General features: G+C 35.0%; 1 protein-coding gene and 1 pseudogene across 3 annotated transcripts in view; one reads left to right on the plus strand and one right to left on the minus strand.

The window, feature by feature from the left end:
• Window positions 1-27,213, plus strand: part of LOC102247735 — a 587,465-nt pseudogene that overhangs the window by 127,555 nt on the left and 432,697 nt on the right.
• POF1B (premature ovarian failure, 1B) overlaps window positions 1-27,213 on the minus strand; it is an 81,843-nt gene that overhangs the window by 15,404 nt on the left and 39,226 nt on the right. For all 3 annotated transcript variants that reach the window (XM_005865258.2, XM_014538864.1, XM_014538863.1), the window contains 6 exons: window positions 17,867-17,997; window positions 13,783-13,810; window positions 11,933-12,007; window positions 2,227-2,319; window positions 1,282-1,395; window positions 68-220 (listed from right to left, as the gene is read on the minus strand). In XM_005865258.2, the coding sequence (XP_005865320.1) occupies window positions 68-220; window positions 1,282-1,395; window positions 2,227-2,319; window positions 11,933-12,007; window positions 13,783-13,810; window positions 17,867-17,997 (594 nt within the window). The remainder of the gene's footprint in view (window positions 1-67; window positions 221-1,281; window positions 1,396-2,226; window positions 2,320-11,932; window positions 12,008-13,782; window positions 13,811-17,866; window positions 17,998-27,213) is intronic.

Below are 27,213 nucleotides of genomic sequence, written 5' to 3' on the forward strand. Positions count from 1 at the left end.
TGCCAATGCTAACATCACAATAGTATAACTAAGGTAATAACATATATTTAGAACAAAGTTTTAATACCTGAATTCTAAGATTTTTATTCTCTTGTTCTAAATTATGTTTACAGTATTCCAGTTCTTTTAATCTATATTCTATGTCTGATAGTGTATGTCGAAGAGAGAGATTGCTTTCTTCCAATGCTTGGCATTTTGAAGTTGAGTCTTGAAGTCCTTGCTGTAAAGAAGATACAAGTAAATAAGACAAATGGTTTCTACTTTGGGGGAAAGAGTGCTCTTTTAGTTGATTAATTCTATTAAATAAAGCAAATATTTTTCCATGCCTAGTTTTCTTAAATATTGGTCCTTAAATTGTCAGTTAAATCAGCCATGTAAAATACTAGATTCTTGCCCTTATTCTGGCTTACCTTGAGTGAGAAGGAATCAAGACTAGATGAAGTTTCATTGTACCAATTTAGCAATCTGACACTTGCTACTCTTTGACAGTACTATACCCTGCCTACTAGAAGACACCAAAAATAACCATATGCCTAATTATTTATGTGACAAATGGAAGCTGTATGAAAATTTGGGACTGTCATGGGAGTAAAGATTAGGAAGGGATTAGCCTTAGAGACTCATTACAATTTCCTAGGAATCAACTCTGCTCAGACATCTGGAAAACACTTCTAGAGTTGACTCTCATTTATTCATTGAACAAACACGTGTTAAGATCTACAAAAACAAAAACCAAAAACAAAAACCCAATGATTTTATGACACATTGTAGATTAAATCAATGAGTGAACTTGGGTTTTCAATATTTATGCAGTTCTTGTCACCCACCAGCATAGGTAAATGTGGACTGTATAAACTTTATATCTAAAATACATATGGTTATCTTTTTCTGAGAGGCTTTTTAGTCATTAGAAATAGCCAAATCTATTCAATTCTTATAGGAACATATTATTCCATCATATTTTAATTGTGTCTGGATCCGTGGTCGGCAAACTGCGGCTCGCAAGCCACATGCGGCTCTTTGGCCCCTTGAGTGTGGCTCTTTCTAAGCCTTAGGAGTACCCTAATTAAGTTAATAACAATGTACCTACCTATATAGTTTAAGTTTTAAAAATTTGGCTTTCAAAAGAAATTTCAATTGTTGTACTGTTGATATTTGGCTCTGCTGACTAATGAGTTTGCCGACCACTGGCTGGATTGATCTCATAACACCAATGTGTCAGTAATTATGCATAGGAAAAGGCTTCAATCTAGTTTATCATCAACAAAAATGTCAAGTTACCTGCTGCTGACGGTTATTTGCTCTCACTGATGCCAAGAGATCTTCATATTCTTTTATTTGAGTTTCTTTGAAAACCAAGTCTTTTTCAAGTCTTAACTTGTCATTTTCCAGCGACTAAAATAAAATTATGTGTTATGATTCAGAATTAAAAAAACCTTTTCCAAGTTACATAATACAAAGACTTATTTACATTGCAGGTTTAAATAAATACTTTTCATTTGTAGTTGCTTAATAAGCAGAATTCTTAAAAGTTAAGCAAAATATAGATACAACAGTATTGAAACTTTAAAAACCTGCATATTGAAAGAGACAACTTGATGGATTGGGTAATTCAAAGTGCAATGAAACAGAAACTTCTGAATGATTTTAATGTTTTGCCTTAATCTAAAAATAATTCTTGTTAATCCTAGCAGGTGGTGAATTTTCAAAGTAGAGTCTAAATGTTTTCATTGGAACCCAGAAACAAAAAGTTCCACTCCAAAGTCCTCAAGCAGTTATTCATTGTATGAAAAGCATTCTGAATGTATCTAGCTGATGGCACCAAGAACACAAATTAAAATAGAAAAGGCTAAATGCTTGAAAAAAGAAGTTTTCAAGTATTCAAAGAAATTCATAGTGTGTTTTATTATTACAGAAAATGGGGAAATTCCCATTCAATGAGTCAGATTATTCTAATTTTACAAGCTACTCCCTGGCTTTAAGCAGTAAATTACTTTAGTGGTAAACTAATTAATAAGTGCATTCCCAACTTTCTTCCTTTTTAGTGGGGCAATTCTTTTCTCCTCTCAGGCTCAGTTAAGTGTTTCAGGAAAATAACTACGTTTGGGTAAGTATAATGTTGTGTTCTACTAAATTTTTAAAAGGTAGACTGAGTGCCTTGACTTCTATGTTCGGAAGGTGGGAACTAGAAAAACTTTGGAAAGAAAAAATCAAAATAAATGTTACTGTCAAGTCATTTTGAAGATGTCCAAGCTCCTCCCGAATGTTGCTGAATGTGGACAGCACTAGCCGGAGTGATTTATCAGACATACCCCTCATCTGGAGGAAGAAAACAATTAATAATTTATTTTGACTAGCATTTAAAAATAAGCAATATCAGTGATAGTGATCTTAGTTTTCTTTTCTTATAAGCAAACTTATTAACATTTTTATTTTTGATATGGCAATATTGTTAATAACATGTATAAATAATTCAAGCAAGTCTCCTGAAGCAATCATAGCTATGTAATTAGAACAGGGTCTATTATTTTTTCCATGATGAAGTATCACCCTTTTCACAAGACAGAAATTTCTCAGAAAATTCTCAAATTTACTTTTATTCTTTATTTAAAGATTAGAAAAGATTAGGCAAGTCAACCTTCAAATAGTAAAATACACCTTCTTAAGTGTGCTGCCAAATGCATGGATTTTGTCTTAAGATGAGAAGAAAATAATACTAGATAAGTTTAACCTTAAAGTATAGAAACATCTCAAATTTTAAAGAAGTGGGAGAAAAGCCCTTTTACAAGGAGAAATTACTTTCTTCAAAGGAAAAAAAATGTTTAATGAAGTTGTCATTTCTGGAAAGATGACATAGAAATACTTTTCCCTATGTTTCCTGCTAAGTATAACTAAAGCCCTGGCTGTTATGTATAAAAAGACCCTGAAACGAGAAAAGAAGGAAGTCTGGTTAGGAACATTGGGACCTGAAGAATGACACAGAAGTGAGTTCCTGGGTTTTCTTCTTGCTTCATATATCACAGATTGGTTTTGTGGAAATCAATAACTCAGAAACACAAATGGGTACAAATAACAAAAGTCCCTAGAACAGCCTGCTCTCTGTAGCCAACGGACCATGAAAAGGGCAGTCTAGCGAGGTGAAGAACTTTTAAATAATAATCACTCTACTCTAGCTAAATACCATAGAAAAAAACCCTACAACTCTACTCCTACCCAAACCATCAAAAGCCAGGAAGAAAACCTACATTTTCCCCCTCACCAGGCCTTAAAAAGGTGCAACACCACCCACGAGATTGGTATGAGAAAAGGTAGGGTGGAAAGATGAAACTTTCATCCCCACTGGGCAAAGATGAGATCATAAGCACTGTGGTATCAATTAAGACTATGCAAGGAACCTAGGCTCTCACCTTATTCAGCAGTAATGAGATACTGCTCCACCTCCTTGCTAGGGTGATGTCTGAGGATGCTTAGTGGAGAGTAAGGAAATGATACCACTCAACTTGCAGTGTCAGTAGAAGCCAAGTGGGAACAGTGATAAGATACTCTTTCCTACTTATACCAGGTCCTAAAAAGGTGGGTGCCTAGTAGAGGGCCACAATTCTTACCCATGTTCTGGAAGAACAAGAAGCAAATTTCCTGATCAGTGTCAACAAAGACTAAGTGGGCACTTGGACTTCCATCCCCAACTGGCAGTAACAGTACCCTCACTTCCCCTTTGTTTCAATATCAGAGGAAGCCTGCTACTACAGAAGATTTAAAAAAGATCCAAAGATATAATACCAAAATGTCCAAGTTTCAATTTTAAACAATCATTCCTCATGCCAAGAATCAGGAAAATCTCAAGTTGATAAGAAAAAAAATCTAATAGATGTCAACATCAAGATAACAGAAATGTTAGAATTGTCTAAAAAGAATTTGAAAGCAAACATCATAACAATGCTTCAACAAGAAATGACAAGCTTAACACAAATAAAAAATAGAAAGTCACAGCAATAAAATAAAAAAATTAGAAATGAAATAGAAGATATAAATAATAACTGAATGGAAATTTTAGAATTAAAAAGCTCAGTAACTAAAAAATAAAAACCTCAGTGGATGGACTATAAGTAAAGGGAAATAAGAGCAAAGAATCAGCAAACTCGAAGGTAGAACAATAGGAACTACTCAATCTGCACATAGATTAAAAAACTTTGAATAAAGCCTCAGAGACCTGTGGGAGTATAAAACATATCTAACATTCATGTCATCAAAGTCCTAGAAAGAAAGAAGAAAGGGTGGAGCTGAAAACATATTTGAAGAAATAACGACTGAAAACCTCCCAAAATCAGCAAAAGCCAAAAACATACATATTCAAGAAGCTGAGAAAAGTCCAAATACAATAAATCTAAATAAATCCATGCCCAGATAAATCGGTCAGATTTCTTAAAATGAAAGATAAACTTAAAATCTTGAAAGCTATATAATTTTGTTAATCAATGTCACCCCAATAAAATATATTGAAAGAAAATAAAATTATATGTCATAATTTGTGGGACACAGCTAAAGCCAGGATGACAGGATATTTATAGCACTAAATGCTTGCCAGAGGGAAATGGGTGAGGGGTAAAGGGGGTCAAATATATGGTGATGGAAGATGATTTGACTTTGGGTGGTGGGCACACAGTACAATATATAGATCTTGTGTCATAGAAATCTACACCTGACACCTATATGATTCTATTAACCAATGTCACCCCAATATTTTTTATAAAGAACATAGGAAAGGTCTCAAATCAATAATTTAACTTCCTATATCAAGATATTGGACACAAAAGAGCAAAATGAAGCAAAAGCAAGCAAAGGAAGTAAATAATACAGACAAGAGCAAAAATCAATTGAAGCATAAATAGGAAAATAGTAGAAGAAATCAATAAAACTAAAACTTAGTTATTTGGGAAAAAAGTCAATAAGCATGATAAACCTCCAGCAAGACTGACAAAGAAAAAAGGGAAAAGACACAAATTACTAGTATCAGCAATGAAATAAGGGATAGTAATACAGACCCTGCAGACATCAAGAGGATAATAAGGGAATACTGTGAACAACTATAATAATATAAATTTGACAATTTAGATGAAATGGACTATTTCCTTGACAATCATACTACTCAACCAATATGAAACAGATCGTTTGAATAGACCTATAACTATTAAGGCATTGAATTTAGAGTTTTAAAAACTCCTGCCAAGCAAATATTCGGGTCCAGATATTTTCACAGAAGGATTCTACCAAATGTTTGAAAAAAGAGAGAACCCAGAAATTGACCCAAACCATTATGTTCAATTAATATTTGACAAAGGAGGCAAGAGCATACAATGGAGTCAAGACAGTCTCTTCAATAAATGGTGTTGGGAAAATTGGACAGGTAAATGCAAAAAATTAAACCAGACCACCAACTTACATCATACACAAGAATAAACTCAAAATAGATAAAATACTTAAATGTAAGTCGTGAAACAGTAAAAATCTTAGAAGAAGCCATAGGCAGCAAAATAGCAGACATATGTCGTAGCACTAGCTTTACCAATATAGCTCCTAAGGCAATGGAAACTAAGGAGAAAATAAACAAATGGGACTACATCAAAATAAAAAGCTTCTGCACAGCAAAAGAAACCATCAACAAAGTGAAAAGAGAGCCACTGCTTAGGAGAACATATTTGCCAATGACATACTAGCATCAGATATAAGGAGCTAATTTCCAAAATATATAAGGAACTCATACAACTTTAAAAAAGGAAGACAAATAATCCAATCAAAAATAGGCAAAGGATCTAAATAGACTCTTCTCCAAAGTGGACATTCAGAAGTCCAAGAGACATATGAAAAAAACGCTCAAAGTCACTAAGTATCTGGGAGATGCAAATTAAAACAACAATGAGGTATCACCCAAAACCTATCAGAATGGCTATCATCAACAAATCAACAAATGACAAGTGCTGGTGAGGATGTGGAGAAAAAGGAACCCCCCTGCACTGCTGGTGGGAATGCAGACTGGTGCAGCCACTGTGGACTAAAGGCAGAGAGAGGACATGGGAAATTGTTACAAAAACGCAGGGAGGAGCTGAGGGTAGCGTCGGGGGAGATGGCGTGAAGAGAATGAACCAGAGTGATATCCCCACACACGTGCAGTGGGATGAACGCAGTCCAGCTCTGTGTATCAAAAAGCAGTTAGCATATGTTCTGAGAGAAACTTCAGCATGTGGGGGCTTCAGCTGCATTCAAAATTGAATTACCAGGCTCAGTAAATTTACAATATGCTTCCTCCATCCATCCCTACCCCCTCGCTCCTCAGATCAATGAAATAACTAAATAATTAAACCTTAAAATGCTTCGAGGATATGTTTTGTTGTTGAAACACATCTGCTCCATGTTGGAGGAGCCCATCCCAGCAGATGTTCCTTTGCTTTGGCTTGTTTATTTATCTATGGAAATGAATATCCTAAACCTCCTCCCCCGCTAAGCTTAATAAAAAGGAGTCTTTTCCACACTCATCTTCTTCACGATGCCCCTTGTGGTCCTTTATCAAGCCATTAAGGACATATGCTGTGCGGCTAATTGTTATTATTTTTGCTCTTACTGCAATGCATTAACTCAGGGGAAGGCCATCTTCAGCACAGGCCCTACAGCAGGGGAAGCAATCTGCACACAGCATTCTCTCCCAAAGAGAATGGTCTTTGTGGTTGGATGAAAAGATGCTAGAAGAGAAAGATAAGTATCACATGATCTCACTCACATGTGGAATCTAATAAACCAAATAAACTGATGATCAAAAATAGACCCAGAGTCATAGAAGCATGGAACAGACTGGTGAATTTCAGAGGGAAGGTGGAGTTGTGAAGGGGGGTGGGGAGTGATTTACTGGGGAACTTATATGCATAAATGGACACAGACAATAGAGTGGTTAAGGCCTGGGAGGGGCGGGTGTGGGATGGATCAATGGGAAAAACAAACAAATGGACATCTGTAATACTTTCAACAATAAATAAAAAATAAATAAATAGAAGAAGACTTGATACCAAGTCTATAACTATCTTCCAGAAAATAGAAAAGGAAGAACCCCTCCTCATTTCATTTTATGAAGCTAGTTTTATTATTATCCTGACGACAAAACTAAAGATAATACAGGAAAGGTAAACTACAGACCAATGTCATAGAAGGAGTTTGGGCTGTTTTTTTTTTTTTTTTTTTTTTGCAGAAATAAATTATGAATGCACTTTAGATGAGCATCCCACCTCCAGAGAAAATATTAAGAATTTCTCCAAGATTCAGGTTCTGCAGAGCATATGTGTGCCCCATACCACTTTCTCTTTATTATACAGAATGCGTACCACTAATAATAATATTTCATTTAATTTTTACAACTATAACACCAGGTCCAAAATTTAGATAAACAAAAGTTTGAGACCAACTATCAAATTTAGATATTGTCTTCAGAACCCTTTTTTGTAAACACATGTATTCTTTTTAGTCATATTCCCACAGCACCTATCTTGGTCTATCTCTCCCTTCATTATATTGGAATTTACTGCTCCAGGGGTCTCCAGCCTCCCACACTTTAAGAAAAGCATGGCAGAAAAATTAGAGAAAACCAAGATGGCGGCATAGGTTAACGCCGGAGTTTGCTGCCTCGAACAACCACTTCAAAAATACAACTAAAAGACGGAACGGACATCATCCAGAACCACAGGAAGAAGGGCTGAGTGGAAGTTCTACAACTAGGAGGAACCGAGAATCAGAGGAGGCGCAGTGCTGAAGTAAAATACTAAGGTGCGGAGGATTCCCTCCACCCGCCCTGTTGATCCCGCCCCGCCCAAGCCCTGCGCAGAGCCATTTGCCAGATCGCCTCAGGCAAAGGCTAGATTAGCACCTCCCCAGAGGACAGAAGTTTTCCGCGGCAGACACAGCTGATTCACACAGCCAGTCGGCCTGGTGGTCAAATCCCTCTAGTATTAACTACAACAATCAAGGCTCAACTAGAACAAGACTGCGCACAAAGACCACTAGGGGGTGTACCAAGAAAGCGTAAAAAATGCGGAGACAAAGAAACAGGACAAAACTATCAAGGGAGGATATTGAGTTCAGAACCACACTTTTGAGGTCTCTCAAGAGGCTTCTAGAGTCTGTCGATAAACTTGATGAGATGTACAGGAAATCTAATGAGACCCTCGATGGTGTGATAAAGGACCATCTAGAAAGTAAGCATACACTGACTGAAATAAAGAATATTATACAGACTCCCAACAGCAGACCAGAGGAGCGCAAGAATCAAGTCAAAGATTCGAAATGCGAAGAAGCGAGAAACACCCAACCGGAAAAGCAAAATGAAAAAAGAATCCAAAAATACGAAGATAGTGTAAGGAGCCTCTGGGACAGCTTCAAGCGTACCAACATCCGAATTATAGGGGTGCCAGAAGAAGAGAGAGAGCAAGATATTGAAAACCTATTTGAAGAAATAATGACAGAAAACTTCCCCTACCTGGTGAAAGAAATAGACTTACAAGTCCAGGAAGCGCAGAGAACCCCAAACAAAAGGAATCCAAAGAGGACCACACCAAGACACATCATAATTAAAATGCCAAGAGCAAAAGACAAAGAGAGAATCTTAAAAGCAGCAAGAGAAAGAAACTCAGTTACCTACAAGGGAATACCCATACGACTGTCAGCTGATTTCTCAACAGAAACTTTGCAGGCCAGAAGGGAGTGGCAAGAAATATTCAAAGTGATGAATAGCAAGAACCTACAACCAAGATTACTTTATCCAGCAAAGCTATCATTCAGAATTGAAGGTCAGATAAAGAGCTTCACAGATAAGGAAAAGCTAAAGGAGTTCATCACCACCAAACCAGTATTATATGAAATGCTGAAAGGTATCCTTTAAGAAGAGGAAGAAGAAGAAAAAGGTAAAGATACAAATTATGAACAACAAATATGCATCTATCAACAAGTGAATCTAAGAATCAAGTGAATAAATAACCTGATGTACAGAATGAACTGGTGATTATAATAGAATCAGGGACATAGAAAGGGAACGGACTAACTATTCTTGGGGGGAAAAGGGGTGTGGGAGATGCGGGAAGAGACTGGACAAAAATCGTGCACCTATGGATGAGGACAGTGGGTGGGGAGTGAGGGCGGAGGGTGGGGTGGGAGCTGGAAGGAGGGGAGTTATGGGGGAAAAAAAGAGGAACAAATGTAATAATCAGAACAATAAAGATTTAATTTAAAAAAAATTTAAAAAAAAAGAAAAGCATGGCACTTGCTTTTCCATCTTTCACTGGCAGAAGTATGGTGGAGAGGGGTAGAAAGTAGAATGGAGAAGAGGAGGGCAACAGATATAAGTCAGGTTTTGCTACAGCAGTGAGGAGAGACTAAGGGCATTCCACATTGGAAAAGCATGGCACTTGCTTTTCCATCTTTCACTGGCAGAAGTATGGTGGAGAGGGGTAGAAAGTAGAATGGAGAAGAGGAGGGCAACAGATATAAGTCAGGTTTTGCTACAGCAGTGAGGAGAGACTAAGGGCATTCCACATTGAGGAGTAAAACAGGATGGGGCAAAAGTAAGTTTACAGTTGTTCATATGGAAAATAATACACTAATAAATAATAAAAGTTAGCAAAGTGATTTTTCAATGCAATTTGAAGAATGCCAGATTACTTCAAACATGAAAATTATCATGGTATGTTTGTGATTTAAACGTAAGGGTGATATAAAGGATTCCTTTATCAGTTTCTTGCTGACAAACATACTGGACACTAATCTGTATGATAAAACTAGGGTCATATTGTCAACAAATGTGATTTGAAGTATAAAGTGTTTGGAAGAGTATATTCCAAAGACACAGCTGGCAAGATGGAAAAACAATTTAGATTGAGAAGCTTGTGCTAGAATGTACATTAAAACACTGCTTCCGTCACGGATAAAAGTCTTGCTCCAAAAAAATCTTGCTACAGTAGTAAAGATTATGAATTATCTAAGGTTAATGCCTTAAAATTTTAAATGACTCTATATGTGATAAACTGAAAGCAGATCATAAATGTGTATATGCTATACTGCATGCTAAAATACAATGGTTATGGAAGAGAAAAATGCTGCTGAGAATGATGAACTAGGAAATAAACAGTTTTTCCAAAAGAAAAAATAATCATTGCTTCCCAATTTTAAAGATCTCAACTAGACAGTAAAACTTGCTTATTTCTATGATATCTTTGGTATGTTTAATAATCTTAGTACTCCCATGCAAGGACATTTCAACATGTTTTTCAGTAGCAAATAAAATATAAGGGTAAACAATGAAAATTAAGATGCCTGGAAGAACAGAGTTACTATAGATTAACAATTTTATAGAAGGTTTAGAACTGTATTTTCTATCAAAATAAAACCCACACACAAGAATTCATGCATCCAGAAGTATAACTTAAATCCTATCTAATGCGAAGAAGCGAGAAACACCCAACCGGAAAAGCAAAATGAAAAAAGAATCCAAAAATACGAAGATAGTGTAAGGAGCCTTTGGGACAGCTTCAAGCGTACCAACATCCGAATTATAGGGGTGCCAGAAGAAGAGAGAGAGCAAGATATTGAAAACCTATTTGAAGAAATAATGACAGAAAACTTCCCCTACCTGGTGAAAGAAATAGACTTACAAGTCCAGGAAGCGCAGAGAACCCCAAACAAAAGGAATCCAAAGAGGACCACACCAAGACACATCATAATTAAAATGCCAAGAGCAAAAGACAAAGAGAGAATCTTAAAAGCAGCAAGAGAAAGAAACTCAGTTACCTACAAGGGAATACCCATACGACTGTCAGCTGATTTCTCAACAGAAACTTTGCAGGCCAGAAGGGAGTGGCAAGAAATATTCAAAGTGATGAATAGCAAGAACCTACAACCAAGATTACTTTATCCAGCAAAGCTATCATTCAGAATTGAAGGTCAGATAAAGAGCTTCACAGATAAGGAAAAGCTAAAGGAGTTCATCACCACCAAACCAGTATTATATGAAATGCTGAAAGGTATCCTTTAAGAAGAGGAAGAAGAAGAAAAAGGTAAAGATACAAATTATGAACAACAAATATGCATCTATCAACAAGTGAATCTAAGAATCAAGTGAATAAATAACCTGATGTACAGAATGAACTGGTGATTATAATAGAATCAGGGACATAGAAAGGGAACGGACTAACTATTCTTGGGGGGAAAAGGGGTGTGGGAGATGCGGGAAGAGACTGGACAAAAATCGTGCACCTATGGATGAGGACAGTGGGTGGGGAGTGAGGGCGGAGGGTGGGGTGGGAGCTGGAAGGAGGGGAGTTATGGGGGAAAAAAAGAGGAACAAATGTAATAATCAGAACAATAAAGATTTAATTTAAAAAAAATTTAAAAAAAAAGAAAAGCATGGCACTTGCTTTTCCATCTTTCACTGGCAGAAGTATGGTGGAGAGGGGTAGAAAGTAGAATGGAGAAGAGGAGGGCAACAGATATAAGTCAGGTTTTGCTACAGCAGTGAGGAGAGACTAAGGGCATTCCACATTGAGGAGTAAAACAGGATGGGGCAAAAGTAAGTTTACAGTTGTTCATATGGAAAATAATACACTAATAAATAAATAAATAATAATAATATAAGAATAAACTCTGTTTCACATACTCACAACTGTAAACCTACTTTTGCCACACCCTTTATTTCTTGAATGCTTTCCTGTATGTTAGTCATATTCTACTTGTGTTTGTGATCTGATCAAACTATAATGTAATCCTTTTAAGATCAAAATACAGTATAATCAATTCTTGTGAAAAAGGATTTTTATTTGAAAATTTCTGTTCTTAATTAAGGGAACCATTCTAACCTGAAGGTTTGTTAGTATTGTTCTCACACCCACTCTTGACACCATCTCACCTGCAAAATATAGCGAATTTGCTGTTTTGTAAACTCTGACAATCCTTTGGGAATCAAGGATTCAATGTCTTCTGACTGTAAGAAAAGAGAATGTTATTCATTGAACAGTTACACATTATTATTTTAATCTTAGGGTCAGCAGTCCACAGACTTGTGCATTGGGCTTATTTTTAGGGACATCAAAAACTTATTTCACTTTTCATGTAATAGTTGCTACAAATTTCATTTCTAGCCTAATCAGTTTTTACTTTTAAAAATTAGCCCTAGCTGGTTTGGCTCTGTGGATAGAGCATTGGTCTGCGGACTGAAGGGTCCCGGGTTCAGTTGCAGTCAAAGGCACATGCCCGTGTTGTGGGCTGGATCCCCAGTAGGGGGCTTGCAGGAGGCAGCCAATCAATGATTCTCTCCCATCATTGATGTTTCTATCTCTCTTTCCCTCTCTCTTCCTCTCTGAAATCAATAAAAATATTTTAAAATAGATTATACTACACACACCATGGGAAAACCCCTCAATTTTAGGCACTGTAGGGAAAAGCTTTGGGCAACCAAATGTTCCATTTTTATTTTTTCAAAAGAGCAATTGAAAAACAAGAGGATGGCCCTGGTCTCAGTTGGTTGGAGCATTGTCCTGTACACCAAAAGTTTGCACGTTCGATCCTGGTTGGGGCACATATGGGACGCAACCAATTTATGTTTCTCTTCTCTCTCTCTCTCTCTCTCTCTCTCTCTCTCTCTCCCTCCCTTCCTTCCTCTCTCTCTAAAATCAGTAGAAACATATTCTAGGGTGAGGTTTTAAAAATAAAACAAATTTAAAAATCAGAATAAGAGGATGGCCTCTTAAATCCCATGAAACACTTTATTTCAGTGTATCTCTTGAAAACCTTCTGGAATTTTTGTTGTGTGTTAGATATGACATTTTATTTTTTATTTTATTTTTTTAAAAATATATTTTATTGATTTTTTACAGAGAGGAAGGGAGAGAGATAGAAAGTTAGAAACATCGATGAGAGAGAAACATCGACCAGCTGCCTCCTGCACATCTCCCACTGGGGATGTGCCCGCAACCCAGGTACATGCCCTTGACCGGAATCGAACCTGGGACCCTTCAGTCCGCAGGCCGACGCTCTATCCACTGAGCCAAACCGGTTTCGGCAGATATGACATTTTAGAGGTTAATTTTAAACAATAAAAATTTGGAGAAATAAAATAATATTAAGGGTTTATGAAAATTTACATAGAACTGTGGTGATTTTTGAAAGATGATGTTGCCACAGCAACACTGAGAATCTTCAACTAATTTTAAGTGAGAGGCTATATTGAAGTCAGTATTTTTAAAGGCAATTTAGAGCTTACTGAAAAAAATGAAATAAATCCAGTATATCAATAAATTGGAAACAAAGATAAAAATTAGCACAAAGGAGGCCATTGTGCTTTGCTACATTGAAATATATTCTTTCTCTATTTTATGACTTATTCCATTAAAAGTAATTATTAACAAAATGTGCATATATAATAGAATTAATATTTGAAAAAAATGCTTTGAGCTGCTATTTGTCACAGGACATATAAGGTTTCAAAGTACATTAAAACTAAATTTGCTATTTATTTGGTTAATGTATATTTTAGTTTTATAAAGCAGAGAATATGTGGTCAATTAAATTTTAAATATCCTGATAATCAAAGACAAATTAAATCATGAAGTGACAGCTGATAAAACATTTTTTGTGTGACTGATTTCAGATTATTGCTTTTACAGCCATTACAAAGACATAAATGGCTATATCACATTAAAAGCAAAATGATCATTATTTCTTGTTCCATGTTTGATTTTTAACTCTCTTTACACTTACCTCATCTGCGGACTCAAAGTCTTGTTTGCTGCAAGAATGAAAAAAAAAAAGATGGACAACCTTAGGGAAATATGTACATTGATCATACATAAATGCTAATGTTTTAATTACTTTATCTCACTTTTCAATATATCATAATAGCACCAATTCAATTTATAGTCCAAATAAAAATTTTTTTAAATAACTGAAATGTCACTTCAAAAATGTAAAGATAATTTTCTTGTAACTAGCTAATCTGTTAAAAATAAGCAATACCCAAATAACAAGCCAATAGAATATGCAGAATTGGTTAGTACCATCCATTAACACCAGTCTGTTTGAGGCTGGATGTCAAAGTCCTCAGTGCTTGGCAATAAATACTGCCTGAGTGAATAAATAATGATAATAGTTGTCCTATATACATCCTCTTTCTCTTTGTATTGCTCCTTTTCAATGCTGATTCCAGTGATTTCAAGTTTTATCAAAATCCAAACTTGCAAAACAAGATTGAGAAATTCATTCAATATACACTACAGTATAAATGGCAGAGACAAAGTTTAAAGGGTATTTGAATATTTGCATAGGGACAGACCTTAAGCAACATGACCAAAATTTTAGTATAATAATATAATTTTCAGCATCAAAATGAGGGTTGGAAGGCCCCTTTTTTAAACTTATTGACACTATTACAGATGTCCCCCGTTGCCCTCTTTTACGCAACCCCTTTTTAAAGCCATATTAGGAAGGCAAAAGCTGGAAGAGAATTGCTAGTGACTGTATCAGTCTGGCACTTGCTTCTTTGGGGAGTGGTGAAAGCTGGGAAGCATACAGTTCTAATGTTGTCAGTGGCAACAGACAGGCCTTTATTTTTGCCCACTTGCTCTCTCTGCACTTAGTGGAAGAATTGGGCCCCAAATACATTTAGTGAACATACTTCTCAAACAAACAAAAACACTACACATGTTCTGACAGCAAGCTAGAATATCTTAAAATAAGACAGTCTTAGAAAATCATAGATATATGATTGACATATCCTCAGTAAAACAGAAAAGTGATTTAGAGATATTAAGCTAATACAATAGCTTCTATATTTCCTACATTTACCTTCTAAGTAAGTGCTTATGACTAATATATTGCTAATTGAAATAAATGGGTCACTCACTGGGCAAAACCTCTTGTATGCATTTATAAAAATATACAAGCTAATGTGGAGAAGAACTGAAGATTCCATTTCCCAAGACATGACTACATATGTGCAATCATATGCATGTATGTATATATGTATGTATGTGGTATTTCTGTGTTGTCCCCCCAAATAGAAATTGTGGGGAGGCCATAGCAAAACAAAATAAAGTATCTTCTACTTATTTAATACTTTACTAAAGTAATCACATGCATATATTGGAAGGTAAAACAAGTTAAAATATGAATCACAATGCAGTTTTAGTAGTCTTGCCCTACTGATAACTGGAATCATCACTTTATTAAAATTCCAATTCTAATGCCGACCTAGTACACAGGTTTCTAGTCCCTTACTTTTTTCTACAAATAAGAAAATAATACAAAGAAATAAAGCAAGAAGCACTGGAATATTAAAGAGTAACCGGAATGGTTTAATGAGACAGCTTTCCTTAATTTTGACCCTGGAATTTTGGGTCAAATTTTGACCAAGGATTACACTCCTTGCTGAATTGTAATTTGGAAAGAAAAGTGGAGACAAAAGGGGAGGGAGGGAGAAAGTGGAAAAAGAGCAGAGCAGGGAGGTGGAAAGGTCATTGTGGATTACATCTCTATTCAGCACTGGCAGTTGGTGTCTAGAATTACATTGTGTGAGAAAGAGTGGCCCTCACTTGATACCATCTCATCTTCTAGGTAGAAAGAAATGTAACACAGAAAAACAAAACAAACAAAACAAGAGAAAGAAAGAAAGAGCGAAAGAAAGAAAGGAAAGAGGGAAAGAATGAAGAGAAAGAAACTGACAACCTTATGACAAACAGAAACATATAAACACCTCTCCATCCTGGAGCGTTTACTAATGTTGCAGATGCAAGTTTTCAATTTTTTTGTTAGCTACTCTAGGAATTAAATTCAAAGCTTTGCAGTCTTTAATTACACATTTGTATCATCCATGTATATTTATCAAAACCTCTACATGAGAGAAAGTTCGTTAAAGACCTCAGATTAAAATTTACCTGGATGATTATTATGAAATAATTGAACTTTCCTTGTATAGCTACTTCTTCGACTTCTATTTAGTATGAGACTAATAAATTTAGAATATATTGAACTCTAATTCTGTAAATCTTTATTTAACAGAGACTTTGTCAAGGCCACATGCTCTGAACTCTTTTTGGGCAATACAAAACACAAATATTATTTTATACTTTATACAAACATAATTGTTTCAAGGCAAAATTTATACAATATAAAATTGGTCTAAATCTGTGACCTTTGAAATTTGATGATTCAAATTTTTGATAATTTCTTAAAATTGTCAGCAATATTTTAAACATTTTGGAATACATATCTAGTAATGAAAAGTTAAGTGATTTGCCCACAGAGAAAGGCTCTCAGAGTATAGGTACTAGTCCCAGATTTTGCCACTTTTGTAGCCTTAGGCCAACGATTTTCAATCTTTTTAATCTCATTGCACGCATAAACTAATTACTAAAATTCTGTGACACACCAAAAATATATATTCTATTTTCTGCCATTCTGACAAAAATACAGGTATAATTTTGATCCATTCACACTGGACGGCTACTGGTGTGTTGGCTGTTGTCATTTTTTATTATTTTATTCTTTATTGATTAAGGTATTACATATGTGTTTATTTGACAATATAAAGGAAAGAGGTCAGTGTCCCTGACTAAGTAGTCAGTTATTGCAAGTTTTGAAAATTCTTGCGGCACACTGGTTGAAAATGCTGCCACAGGTCAAATGCTTCTCAAACTTGAGAATGTATCAGAATCCTCTGGGGTGCTTGTTGCTGGGCCCTACCCTCAGAGTTTCTCATTCTGTAGGTCTATTTCCAAGCCCTCACATGATGCTGATGCTGCTTGTAAGTACATGTCTTGCATCATTTATTGCTTATAAGAAATCTATGAGATAAGAATTATTTATATAACCCTTATTTTACCAATGAAGAAACCAAGAAACAGAGAAGTTAAACATATTACCTGTTATTACACATCTAGTATGTAACAAAAGCTGGGACGTCAGTTCAACCTATGAACTCTGGATCTAGAATCAGGGTACTTAAGATTATGTCTCTATATGCTCTTGATTTTATAATGTGACACTTGGATACAAACATTCACAGGACATTATTAATGTACAGAAGAGGAGCACCAAGACCAAAATGAATATCTAAGGAAGACTTTATAGAAAAGCTAAGTCATAATTTATAGCTAAAGAGTACTCAAAACGTTTTAATTCATCTCAAGCACTTAGAAGGTATGTGACTTTAAGTCAATAACTTTCTTTTTGAGTCTTCATCTGAAACTTTCTAGGGTAACTGTGTCAATTAGATAATATTTAAAAAACACAGAGTGTAGTACAGAGTAGACAATAAATAATTAATTACTCAGAGTGAGGGGAAAGGTTTTAAGGTAGTGACTTATACAAATGGATGAATCTGTGAAACAGTTGTTTGGGTAATCAGAGAAGATGTTGATTTGTATAAAGAGTAATGAAGGCTTAGCTTTGAAGATGGGAATCATGTGCTGGCAGTAGGATTGTATCTTGTACCATCAATGTAATATCTTAAAATAAGTTATAGTTTATCATGCATTTTTGAGCTCCTTGCCCAAGAGGCTGCATTTGCCATCAATATACATTACAAAAGAATATATATATATAAAATTTTTTTTACTGATCCTAGAAGGGCTAGTGTGATCTCTTTGATGATTTTCATAAAGTACATTAACTCTAAAAATGAAACATTTGCTATATCTGCATATATAATTGTGCTGTTTCTCCATTAAAAGTACTAGAGTTTTGCTGTGGACCTAAAAAGGCTCTAAAAATAGTCTGTTAGACATACTACAGTATTATAAATGTTTGATTAGGTACACTATCAAGGCAAATAATATATTAACCATACCTTCCTCCAATTCTCTGCAAATGTTCTAACAGGCAGTGATATAGATCTGCATTTTTGCGGTTTAGATCAGCAAGTAACTCTCCAAAATATTTGGGATCCAATTTTTCAGGGCCATCATCCTGAATTATCACCTGAAGAAAACATCAACCTCAATTATAAACAATATTAAGTATTTCTAAATTCACAGATGTTTTGATATGAAATGAAAAATGTGAAATAATGATTAATACAAGTAACTAATTACAAAGTCACCTCATGAATCAAGCCACAAATTTTTTTTTTGCATCTGGGGTATACATTTTTCAATATGGGATGAATTTAAAGTAAAGCAACGTTGTGATAACATTTTAAATTTCATTTCATACAAGTCTAAGTGACCTAATAAATGCAAAACTTGAATAATTTATATAAAAATTCTGGAACATAGATGCTTAAGTAAAGCAGTAAAACAAGTAAATGAAAATCTCTGAATTGTGCATTATCACCACATGGCTTACCCATCTGTCCTACTTTGGAAAAGAAAATGTGAATTACTTGAATTATATTGACTATAGAAGAATTAATTTCATTTGGAATTGCATCTTCTCAGTGAAAGTTTGATTTATTAGCATATCTTAAAGTTAGATTAAATAAACCTTAATGTAATGTGTTTCTATGTATTTCTTTTTAAATCTTTTTTATATTTTAAAAATTTAAATTTATTGTTTAAGGTATTACAAATAGTAGTACATATGTCTCCTTTTTTTCCCTATTGACCTCCCCCCGGCATTTATTATTTGGATTGAATATCCAATCAATTTGACATTGGAAAGAGTGACATAGGGCCAAATGTAGGAAATTCTTAGACCCAGGAGACTTTTGAAATCCTAAACACAAAATACTCTGAGTAATATCCTAAATAAGATCTATTCTAATAACTTCATGTTGTTTGGTCCCAATCTTTTCTACTTTTTTATCCACCTTGCCTCTGATCTCCAAAAAAAACACTACTTGGATGTTAATAACTTAAGCTGCATTTCAGACCATCTTTGATATTGCATGTGGGACCAAAGGTGCCCTATAAACACACATATTCCTAAGTATATGTATAATAAATATACTTCAAATTTGACCAATGATATTTCCATTTCAACCCATCCTCTGGATGCAGACCCTAAAAAATCATGCATGCTGAGGCAAATGGAAGAATTGCAAAATAAACAAAGATGAGCTTTCATAATTATGTCTGTGATATTATAATCCATTTATAAAATAAAGATAAATGGGAAAAAGCCATACTCAATATACAGTATGGTGTGATCATGTTTTTATTAAGATATATATTTTTCACATTTTTAAAAGTCTGAATGAATACATTACAATGTTACCTTGTCCATATACCTTTTCAAGTTGCTTTCTTAGAGAAGTAAGGATTGTTTCCTAAACAGAGTAGGCTTCATTACACAGTATATTAAAATGACACAGACTTAATAAGTTGTATGTATTCAACATAAAACCTTTAAATGCTTACATGACCATAATAATGACCATTATATTTCCCAACATGTTCTCTGTTCCAGCAATAGTAGATTACACTTTCCAGGGCATACATCACATTATTCTGGCCTCTAGGCTTTATTCACATTTTTGCTACTTCAAATATTCTTCAACAATTGCTGCATATCCAAATCTTACCCATCCTTTGAAATCCATCTTAAGATCTACTACCACCATGAAAACTGAAACTATTCTAGCCAACAAGGTAATTCAATTTAGCTCTTTGTGCTCAATTATCTTGAATTTTTCGTATTATTTTACACATGTAAATCTTATTCTCCCAGCACCCTCTCCCTACCTAAAAGAAATAAGCAAACTTAAGAGTAAAAGAATGAATCATATTTTTGGTATATCCCATAGTATCTAGCACAATACTTATTGAACACCCTACAGTTGCTCATTAAGTACTTGTTAAATTGAAAGAAGTCATCTACCTGGTTAGAAGTGACCCCAGATACTAGCTGATTCTGGGAAAAAAATCTCTCTCTCTCTCTCTCTCTCTCTCTCTCTCTTTTTGCAGGTTTCTCTCTTAAAGCAGCTAACTAGGAATGATTAAGAATAAAAGAAAAGATAAAGAAAAATGCATAAAAAAGCATAGTAAACACTACCTCAACAATATCATAGTAATTCCTTTTACCCATTTCCCTAAGTTTGGACTAGTAATTATTGCAATTATCCTGAACTCCTTGTAGAGTTGGAAACTGATATTTGGGTTCTACCTAGATTTCTTAGATCTTGGCAGACAGATTCTTAGCAACAGGCTCCCATAGGAAACAAAGGTCTAAATTAAGCAAATCTGTATTCAGAGTAATCATGAATACTTCTGATTTTATATTTCATTCATCCATTTCTCCCTTATGGACCATCTATATAGTCACCAAACATGAGTCTGCTCTCTATGTTTATGTGTCTGTTGCAATTTTGCTTGGTGGTTGCCAAAAGGAAGGGGCTTGTGGAACTGGGTGAAAAAAAAAGAAGAGATAAAGAAGTACTAATTGGTAGTTACAAAAATAGTTATAGGATATAAAGTACAGCATAGGTAATATAGTCAATAATATTGTGATAACTATGTATGGGGCCAGATGGGTACTGGAGAAACATGTTGTAAAGTATATGATGATCTAACCAACCAGTATGCTATACACAGGAAACCAATACAAAATAATATTGAAAGTAAACTAATTGAAAACAAAATCAAGCCTGGCCAGTGTGGTTCAGTGGTTGAGCATGGTTCAATTCCCACTTAGGGCACAAGCCCAGGTCGCAGGCTCCATCGCCAGTAGAAGGCATGCAGGGGGCAGCCAATCAGTGATTCATTTTTTCTGTCTCTCCCTCTCCTTTCCTCTCTCTGAAATCAATAAAAAAGCATTTTTTTAAAAGAAAAAAAAATCAAGCTTAACTAGATATGAGGAAAATCTAGCTGTCATGTCAATGTCATTCCATTGATCCTTAGGTTATTTCATTGCTGTAGCTGGCCAAATAGATACTATTTTCCTGCCTCACCTCTCTATGTGTGCCCCTTCTAAAACTAAGTTTTCCAAGCAGAAGGATTTTATTTAGCCAAGGATATTCAAGTACTGAGCTCCCCTGTTAGAATCTCCAAACAACTGATTTGATATGTTTAGTGTTTTGCACATTTTTTCTAATAGGGGATTGTAATCCCTTCATCATAATGTGAAAATTGTTTCTTTTTTCCTTCAAGTTTGATTCATTTGACATATTACTTCCATCATTTCAGATTGTCTTGAAATATTTATTTCTTTTTGCGCAAATATTTTCCTAGCATTGCACTTCATACTAGTAGATCTTTTATGTACATAAGACTTCACCCACATGAATCTTAATGCCATTACTAAAACTTTTACTCATGTGATTTGGATATGGTGGAAAAGTAGGTGCCTAAATAGAGAATCACAGAACTCAGGACAAGGAATGATTTACATTAACATTGTGTCTGTTTCATATTTAGAAAGCAGTGTTAAAAGTTACTAAAGGTATGTGATTTTATTTTGAGAAATGATATTAATAACTACTGTTTATTAATCTCTTACCATGTGCCAGGCATTGTGCTGTAAACTTTATGTAAAATTAAATGAAGTAATGCTGTCTTGTAACCACTACACAATATTGCCTCCCCAGATGACCTCTTCTGTTTGTTTTCATTGCAATTCCAAAGGAGTTTCTTTGGAATTGCAATCTTCCTAACTCATTATTATGGAGGTTAGTTGTTTGATTTTATTAGTGTGAAACTATACTAAGTATGCCTGAAATTCAAATAATAAATTTTAATCAGCTGGAGAAAGGGTTAGAGCATTAGAATTAAAATCAGTTCTTTTGGCAAAAGACATGTCAAGGTGGAAAAGAAGGGAACACAATTTCACTCCTTTGTGTATACATTCATTCTCAGTTTTGTACAACTTACTATTTACAATAACATTTAAGTAACACTCAGTAAAATCCAAAACCCAGTTGGGTTCAAAACTTTGGAGGAGAGAGGACAGGCAGAAGTCAGCTTCTAAACTACTGTTAAATCTTTGACAGGACTATGCTCAACAATAAGATGACATTTTCTAACCATGAACTGTGATGTGCCAGTTCACAATTTTTTGCATTTACTAAATCACAAGTCTTTAGAGCTTCTTAGTTTTATTTTAACTGTTTGCAGGTGTGTTTTGAGATATCTTTTTAGAATTGGCTCAACGTCAAAAAAGAATAATGAAAAATTCATAATAAAATAACATGACACCATGAAAATGTGATCTGCAAACTGAGAGTAATAAGAGCCATCCTCTGGTTGCATTTTAAAAGCCAATATCAGGAGCCTCCCAAGCCAACTTGAGTTTGGGGTCAGAATAATAATAGAAAACTGGGTAGAGGTTTTCTCTCTGTGACAATAGTGAGTTGATAAGATATTTGAGATATGTGCATAGCCCATATCTACTCTCTGCCTAATGAATGAGAGCTATTTTGAATGTCAATTTTGGATAATAGATTTAACTTTTTATATATAACAGGGAAGGGATACAAACTGTGTTGAAGAATAGTCGTTTCCAGATATGCAAAATATGATATTTCTCAAAAAATACAAAAAATTAAAGATTCTTCAATTAGATAACTATTTGACTATAATAATGGCCAAGCAATCCAACATCTTGTCTCTGATTGTAGGTAAAACACACACACACACACACACACACACACACACACACAACTTTGATTAGAATTGCTGCCACAAACACAAGGCAAGGTATGAAAGCAGAGATAAATTAGTGATCATTTCTCAGAGAATTTGTAGAAAGGAAGTACTTTGTAAAGGGAAAACTTGGGCCTCACCTCACTATTGCCTTGGAAGTTCTTGTCCTGGTTCCAGTTTTTGTCTTTTGTTTTTTTCTTATTTGTGGTCGATGATATTCTGGGACTGGAATTTCTTGCTACCATCTACTTTATATTAACTTTGATGTTTAAAGATGATAATTTTGACCAACCATATTTACAAAGTTTAATGGTAGTGATAATAGAGCCCTGCAGATAGTAGGCACAGAATAGATACAGTTTTGGCTGAGCTATCTAAATATTCTTTCCTGCTCCTTCCCCTCAGACTTAATGGCACACATTTGTCAGAAATGCTGCTCAGGATTAGGGATAGTTTATAAGCAAGATACAGTCACAACCCAGTAGTATAGGGTGTTGGCTTAATTAAATTTATGACCACTAGGTAACTGGCTTAAGTGTGTGCATTTTTCACCTATTTAGAAAGGTTGCTCAGCAGACTATAAAGCGCTTAAAATGCCATGTTATAGAAAAGGTATCATACATAAATGTCTAATCCTCTTAAAGGTCATGGACATGTTAAGTAACAAAGTTTGTTCTGCTTAGACCTTAGTGGGTAGTAACTTTTTGTTACATAAAAATAAAAAACATCAGTATTAATAAAATATTTACAAAGTATAGATCATTAGCCCCCCAAAGGTCATAATGATACGGTAACATTTTATTTTATTTATTTATTTTTAAATTTATCTTTATTGTTGAAAGTATTATAGATGTCCCTTTTTTCCCCACTGACCCTCTCCACCCTGCACACTCCCCTCCCAGGCTTTCCTCACACTATGATATGATAAGATTTTAGATAAATAAGGTTACTTCTTCATTTATTTTGCTTTGGTTTGGGACAGTTAATAACTGTTAGACTGATTGAGATCACAGTTAATTGAGTAGACATTTAATTAAATACATTTTAGGTACAATGTCATTTGGCTAATAGGGTAAAAAAAAATAGTGTCCTATTTTGTACCACAAGAAGAAATCTTGGCTAGAGAAAATGTCAGAATTTTAGATTCTGAAAATTTTCACTGCTATTTTAATCTCTATAGATATTTCAGTAAAACTATGTTGCATTATACAGTACTTGGTACATAGATTTTCAACAAATCTCACTGAATTGAATGTACTGTATAACAATCACAATTCTAAAATGAAGCTTTACTCCTAACAACAGCTCTGTACTTAAAATAAAACCCTAATTTAATTTTCTATATGAGTAAACCTAGGCAGCAAAGCGTTGCAGTGAAAAAAGAATGGAAATTGGAGCCAAAAGTGGAGTTCCCACTTCCTAGTTTTAGATTAAGTATATTGCTTAAACTTTCTGAACTTCAGTTTTCTCAACTGGAAAATGTAGGTAACTTAATACCTACTTTTTTTTTTCTTTTGGTAAAATGTTAAACCATCATATAAATAATGGTCTTATTTAACTTAAGGCATATGGACAATTTGCTATTGGAATAATGATAGAAGAATATTTAAAAGATTGGTATCAGTCTATGAGGGCTGAGGATGTAGTAGAAATAAAAAAAATGAGGGTAATGAAGAACCATGAGGACAGAGTGTGGGAAATACCACTGATATATATGAGTGGTGAAGTTCTCATAGATAATTACAGGTCAGGGGTCATTGGGAAATGGAGAAGATTGTAAGTCTGCCAATGAAACTATGAAAGGATGGGGAGAGTGGCTAGAAGGTCAGTAGATAGTGGTAATACAAGTCAAGAGGGCTCGTGTATATGGATTGCAAGGTTTTAAACAGAGAAGATGATTGATCAACAAAAACCAGAACACTTAAATGTATAAAATTGCCTTGAGAAAAGAATTAGCAGAAGACACATAGAAAACCAAACAAATAAAAAATAGGAAAATATTAATATCAGCAAAAATAGTTATACTAATAAAAGAAGCAAAACAGTACACAAATTGGTTCAGCAACAAACAATACTTTCATGTCAATAGTAGCATAAACACTGAATACTGATTTAGACAGAACTTGGGATTTATAGAACTAAATTCTATGTATCAGAATTATTAAGAGATAATATACAACTTCAATAAATCAAGAACTAGCAGCATAAGTATATGCATACTATTTAGGTGTATGGAGGTAAGTACCAGAAGAAAAAGCTAAGAGTTGAAAATGATTGCCTCTGGGGGATCAGGTGTGCATGAAGAAGGTTGGAACAGGAAATTGCTGTTTCTTATATATCTTTTACTATTTGACCTTTTAAGCATTACAGGCATTACTCTAATTAAAAAAATAAAAAAACTATTTTAAAGAGCTAATAAATAGCTATTCTTGTTTGCCATAAAACAAGAGTTCAAAGGAGCACCAGAGCAGGAGGTAGGGGGAGACAGATAAGGGTCGTGTTTGGAAAAGATGGGCTCAACACAGATATGAATTAAAGTTTTGGAAAGAATAGCAGGGGACAGAGGTCTGAATAAAAGACATTCACTTTCAATAATGGGGGTGAAGAAGGCAGTTAATATGGAGAGGGATATGAGTCACGTGTTAATAAGTAAGGAAGCTGCTGAGTTCATAGAGCTAAACGGCCCAGGGATTCCATCATTAGTGAAGGACTTATGTTAAATAAGCATTGTGGAAAGCTGCCTGGACACTTTCCAGAAAAAAACACCTGACACTAAGATCTATGCTGTGTTGATATTGACAAAAATTGAATTTTCAAATGAAAAACATCCAAGTTGGAGTATTTTCCTTTGGCAATAGCACTATCCAAGTAATCAGGACTGTTCTTTTTGTATCCTCCCATGACTCTTAAAGGTTTCTTGGAAGCCTTGAGCCAAGTGGAAAAGAATTGCACATACAATATACATAATTATTTGAGTTTTTCTAATAACCACCACCTGTATGACAACTTGTAAAATGAGTTCAGCTGAGTTTTCCCCTATCACTAACATATGTGAAATTATCTATTTCTTGCTAATGGCGGGGAAATGATCACAGTGTGTTATTCTTAATGTCTCCAGGAAAGAAATGTGATTAGTGATGTTTTGAATTTGAAACCAAAATGATGATGCTTCTAGGGAAAACCATGGAAAACATACATAGATTCGTTTTCTAAAAAATATTTTGAAACCAGGTTTTTGCACATCTTATTTTCAAAAATATTTGAATATATTTTGCTTTGTGGAAAGCATTTTAGTTTCATTTAAATATATCATTACAATGAGAAAATATCAATACAATTTCATATATTTATGCTTGGAAAGATTTGTGACATGGGGTTCAGGGAGGGAGAAGATAGAGAATTGGACATTCATTTGAGCATCTACTTTGTGCTTGACACTAAGCCAGGTACTTTAGATATTTTATCTCATTGAACTGTATTGTAGATACACTACACATTAAGTATGATTCTCCCTCTTTTATAGATAGGGAAACTGAGCTTCAGTTCAGTTAAGTCAGTTACTTCAGTTCAATCAAACACCTAAGATCATAAAGCGCAGGCTTTTATAAGCCTAAATAATTGAATTTAAAGTCTATATTTTTTCCCACCTTATTATGCTACCTCCACTTACAATTGAACTCTAAACACAAACTAAAAATGGGCCAACTTTTAGTTTTAAAAAAGCCCAACTTGCCCTGACTGGTTTGGCTCAGTGGATAGAGCGTCGGCCTGCGGACTGAAGGGTCCCAGGTTCGATTCCGGTCAAGGGCATGTACCTTGGTTGCGGGCACATCCCCAGTAGGGGGTGTGCAGCTGATTGGTGTTTCTCTCTCATCGATGATTCTACCTGTCTATCCCTCTCCCTTCCTCTGTGTAAAAAATCAATAAAGTATATATATACTTTTAAAAAGCCCTACGTACTTCTGCTCTATTACTCTTTAAAGAGACTTCTGCCGAGTCCCACCAACAACACAGAGCAGGGTAACGATTAAAAAACCAGCTCTGAGACTCCGCGGAGTTCTGGAAGGTGGAGCCCTGCGAGTTCCCACAGCCTCCCAGGCTCTTGTTTACACACTTCCTCTTAAATCTGTGAGTTTGATTGTTGATCCCAGTGCATGTGATTGCCCAGTTGGGGTCGCTAGCGGAGCTTGTAGGGGAAGATTGTTTTTGGGGAGCCTGGAAAACAGAGCTGGGAGTGGCGACTGGTGAACCAGCTCTGGGCGGAGCTGGTTCAGGTACAATAGAGAACTCCTGGTCAGAGAGGACTTAAAGCCTTGGAGGTCAATCCAGACACACTGCCACCCAGAGGCAGAGCCACGAACTGACTCTTCTGTAAACACAGATAAGGCAGTAAGGGGAACCAATACGGCCTGCCTTAAAATCAGGACTGTGGCTTACAACACGGAGGAACAGTGTATCAGAGGGAAATTCAACATTCTCCTGAATTCCGGGCGTGCCAAAAAGAAGAGTAGAAGATCTGAAGCACCTGCATTACTGCACATTTTTATTTTACTTTTTTTTTTTAATTAATTACTTTTTCACCTTTTAACTAAGAAAACATTGTTTTTCTTTTTTTTTT

This window comes from Myotis brandtii, unplaced genomic scaffold (assembly GCF_000412655.1).
Source record: "Myotis brandtii unplaced genomic scaffold, ASM41265v1 scaffold2, whole genome shotgun sequence".
Taxonomy (NCBI): Eukaryota; Metazoa; Chordata; class Mammalia; order Chiroptera; family Vespertilionidae; genus Myotis; species Myotis brandtii.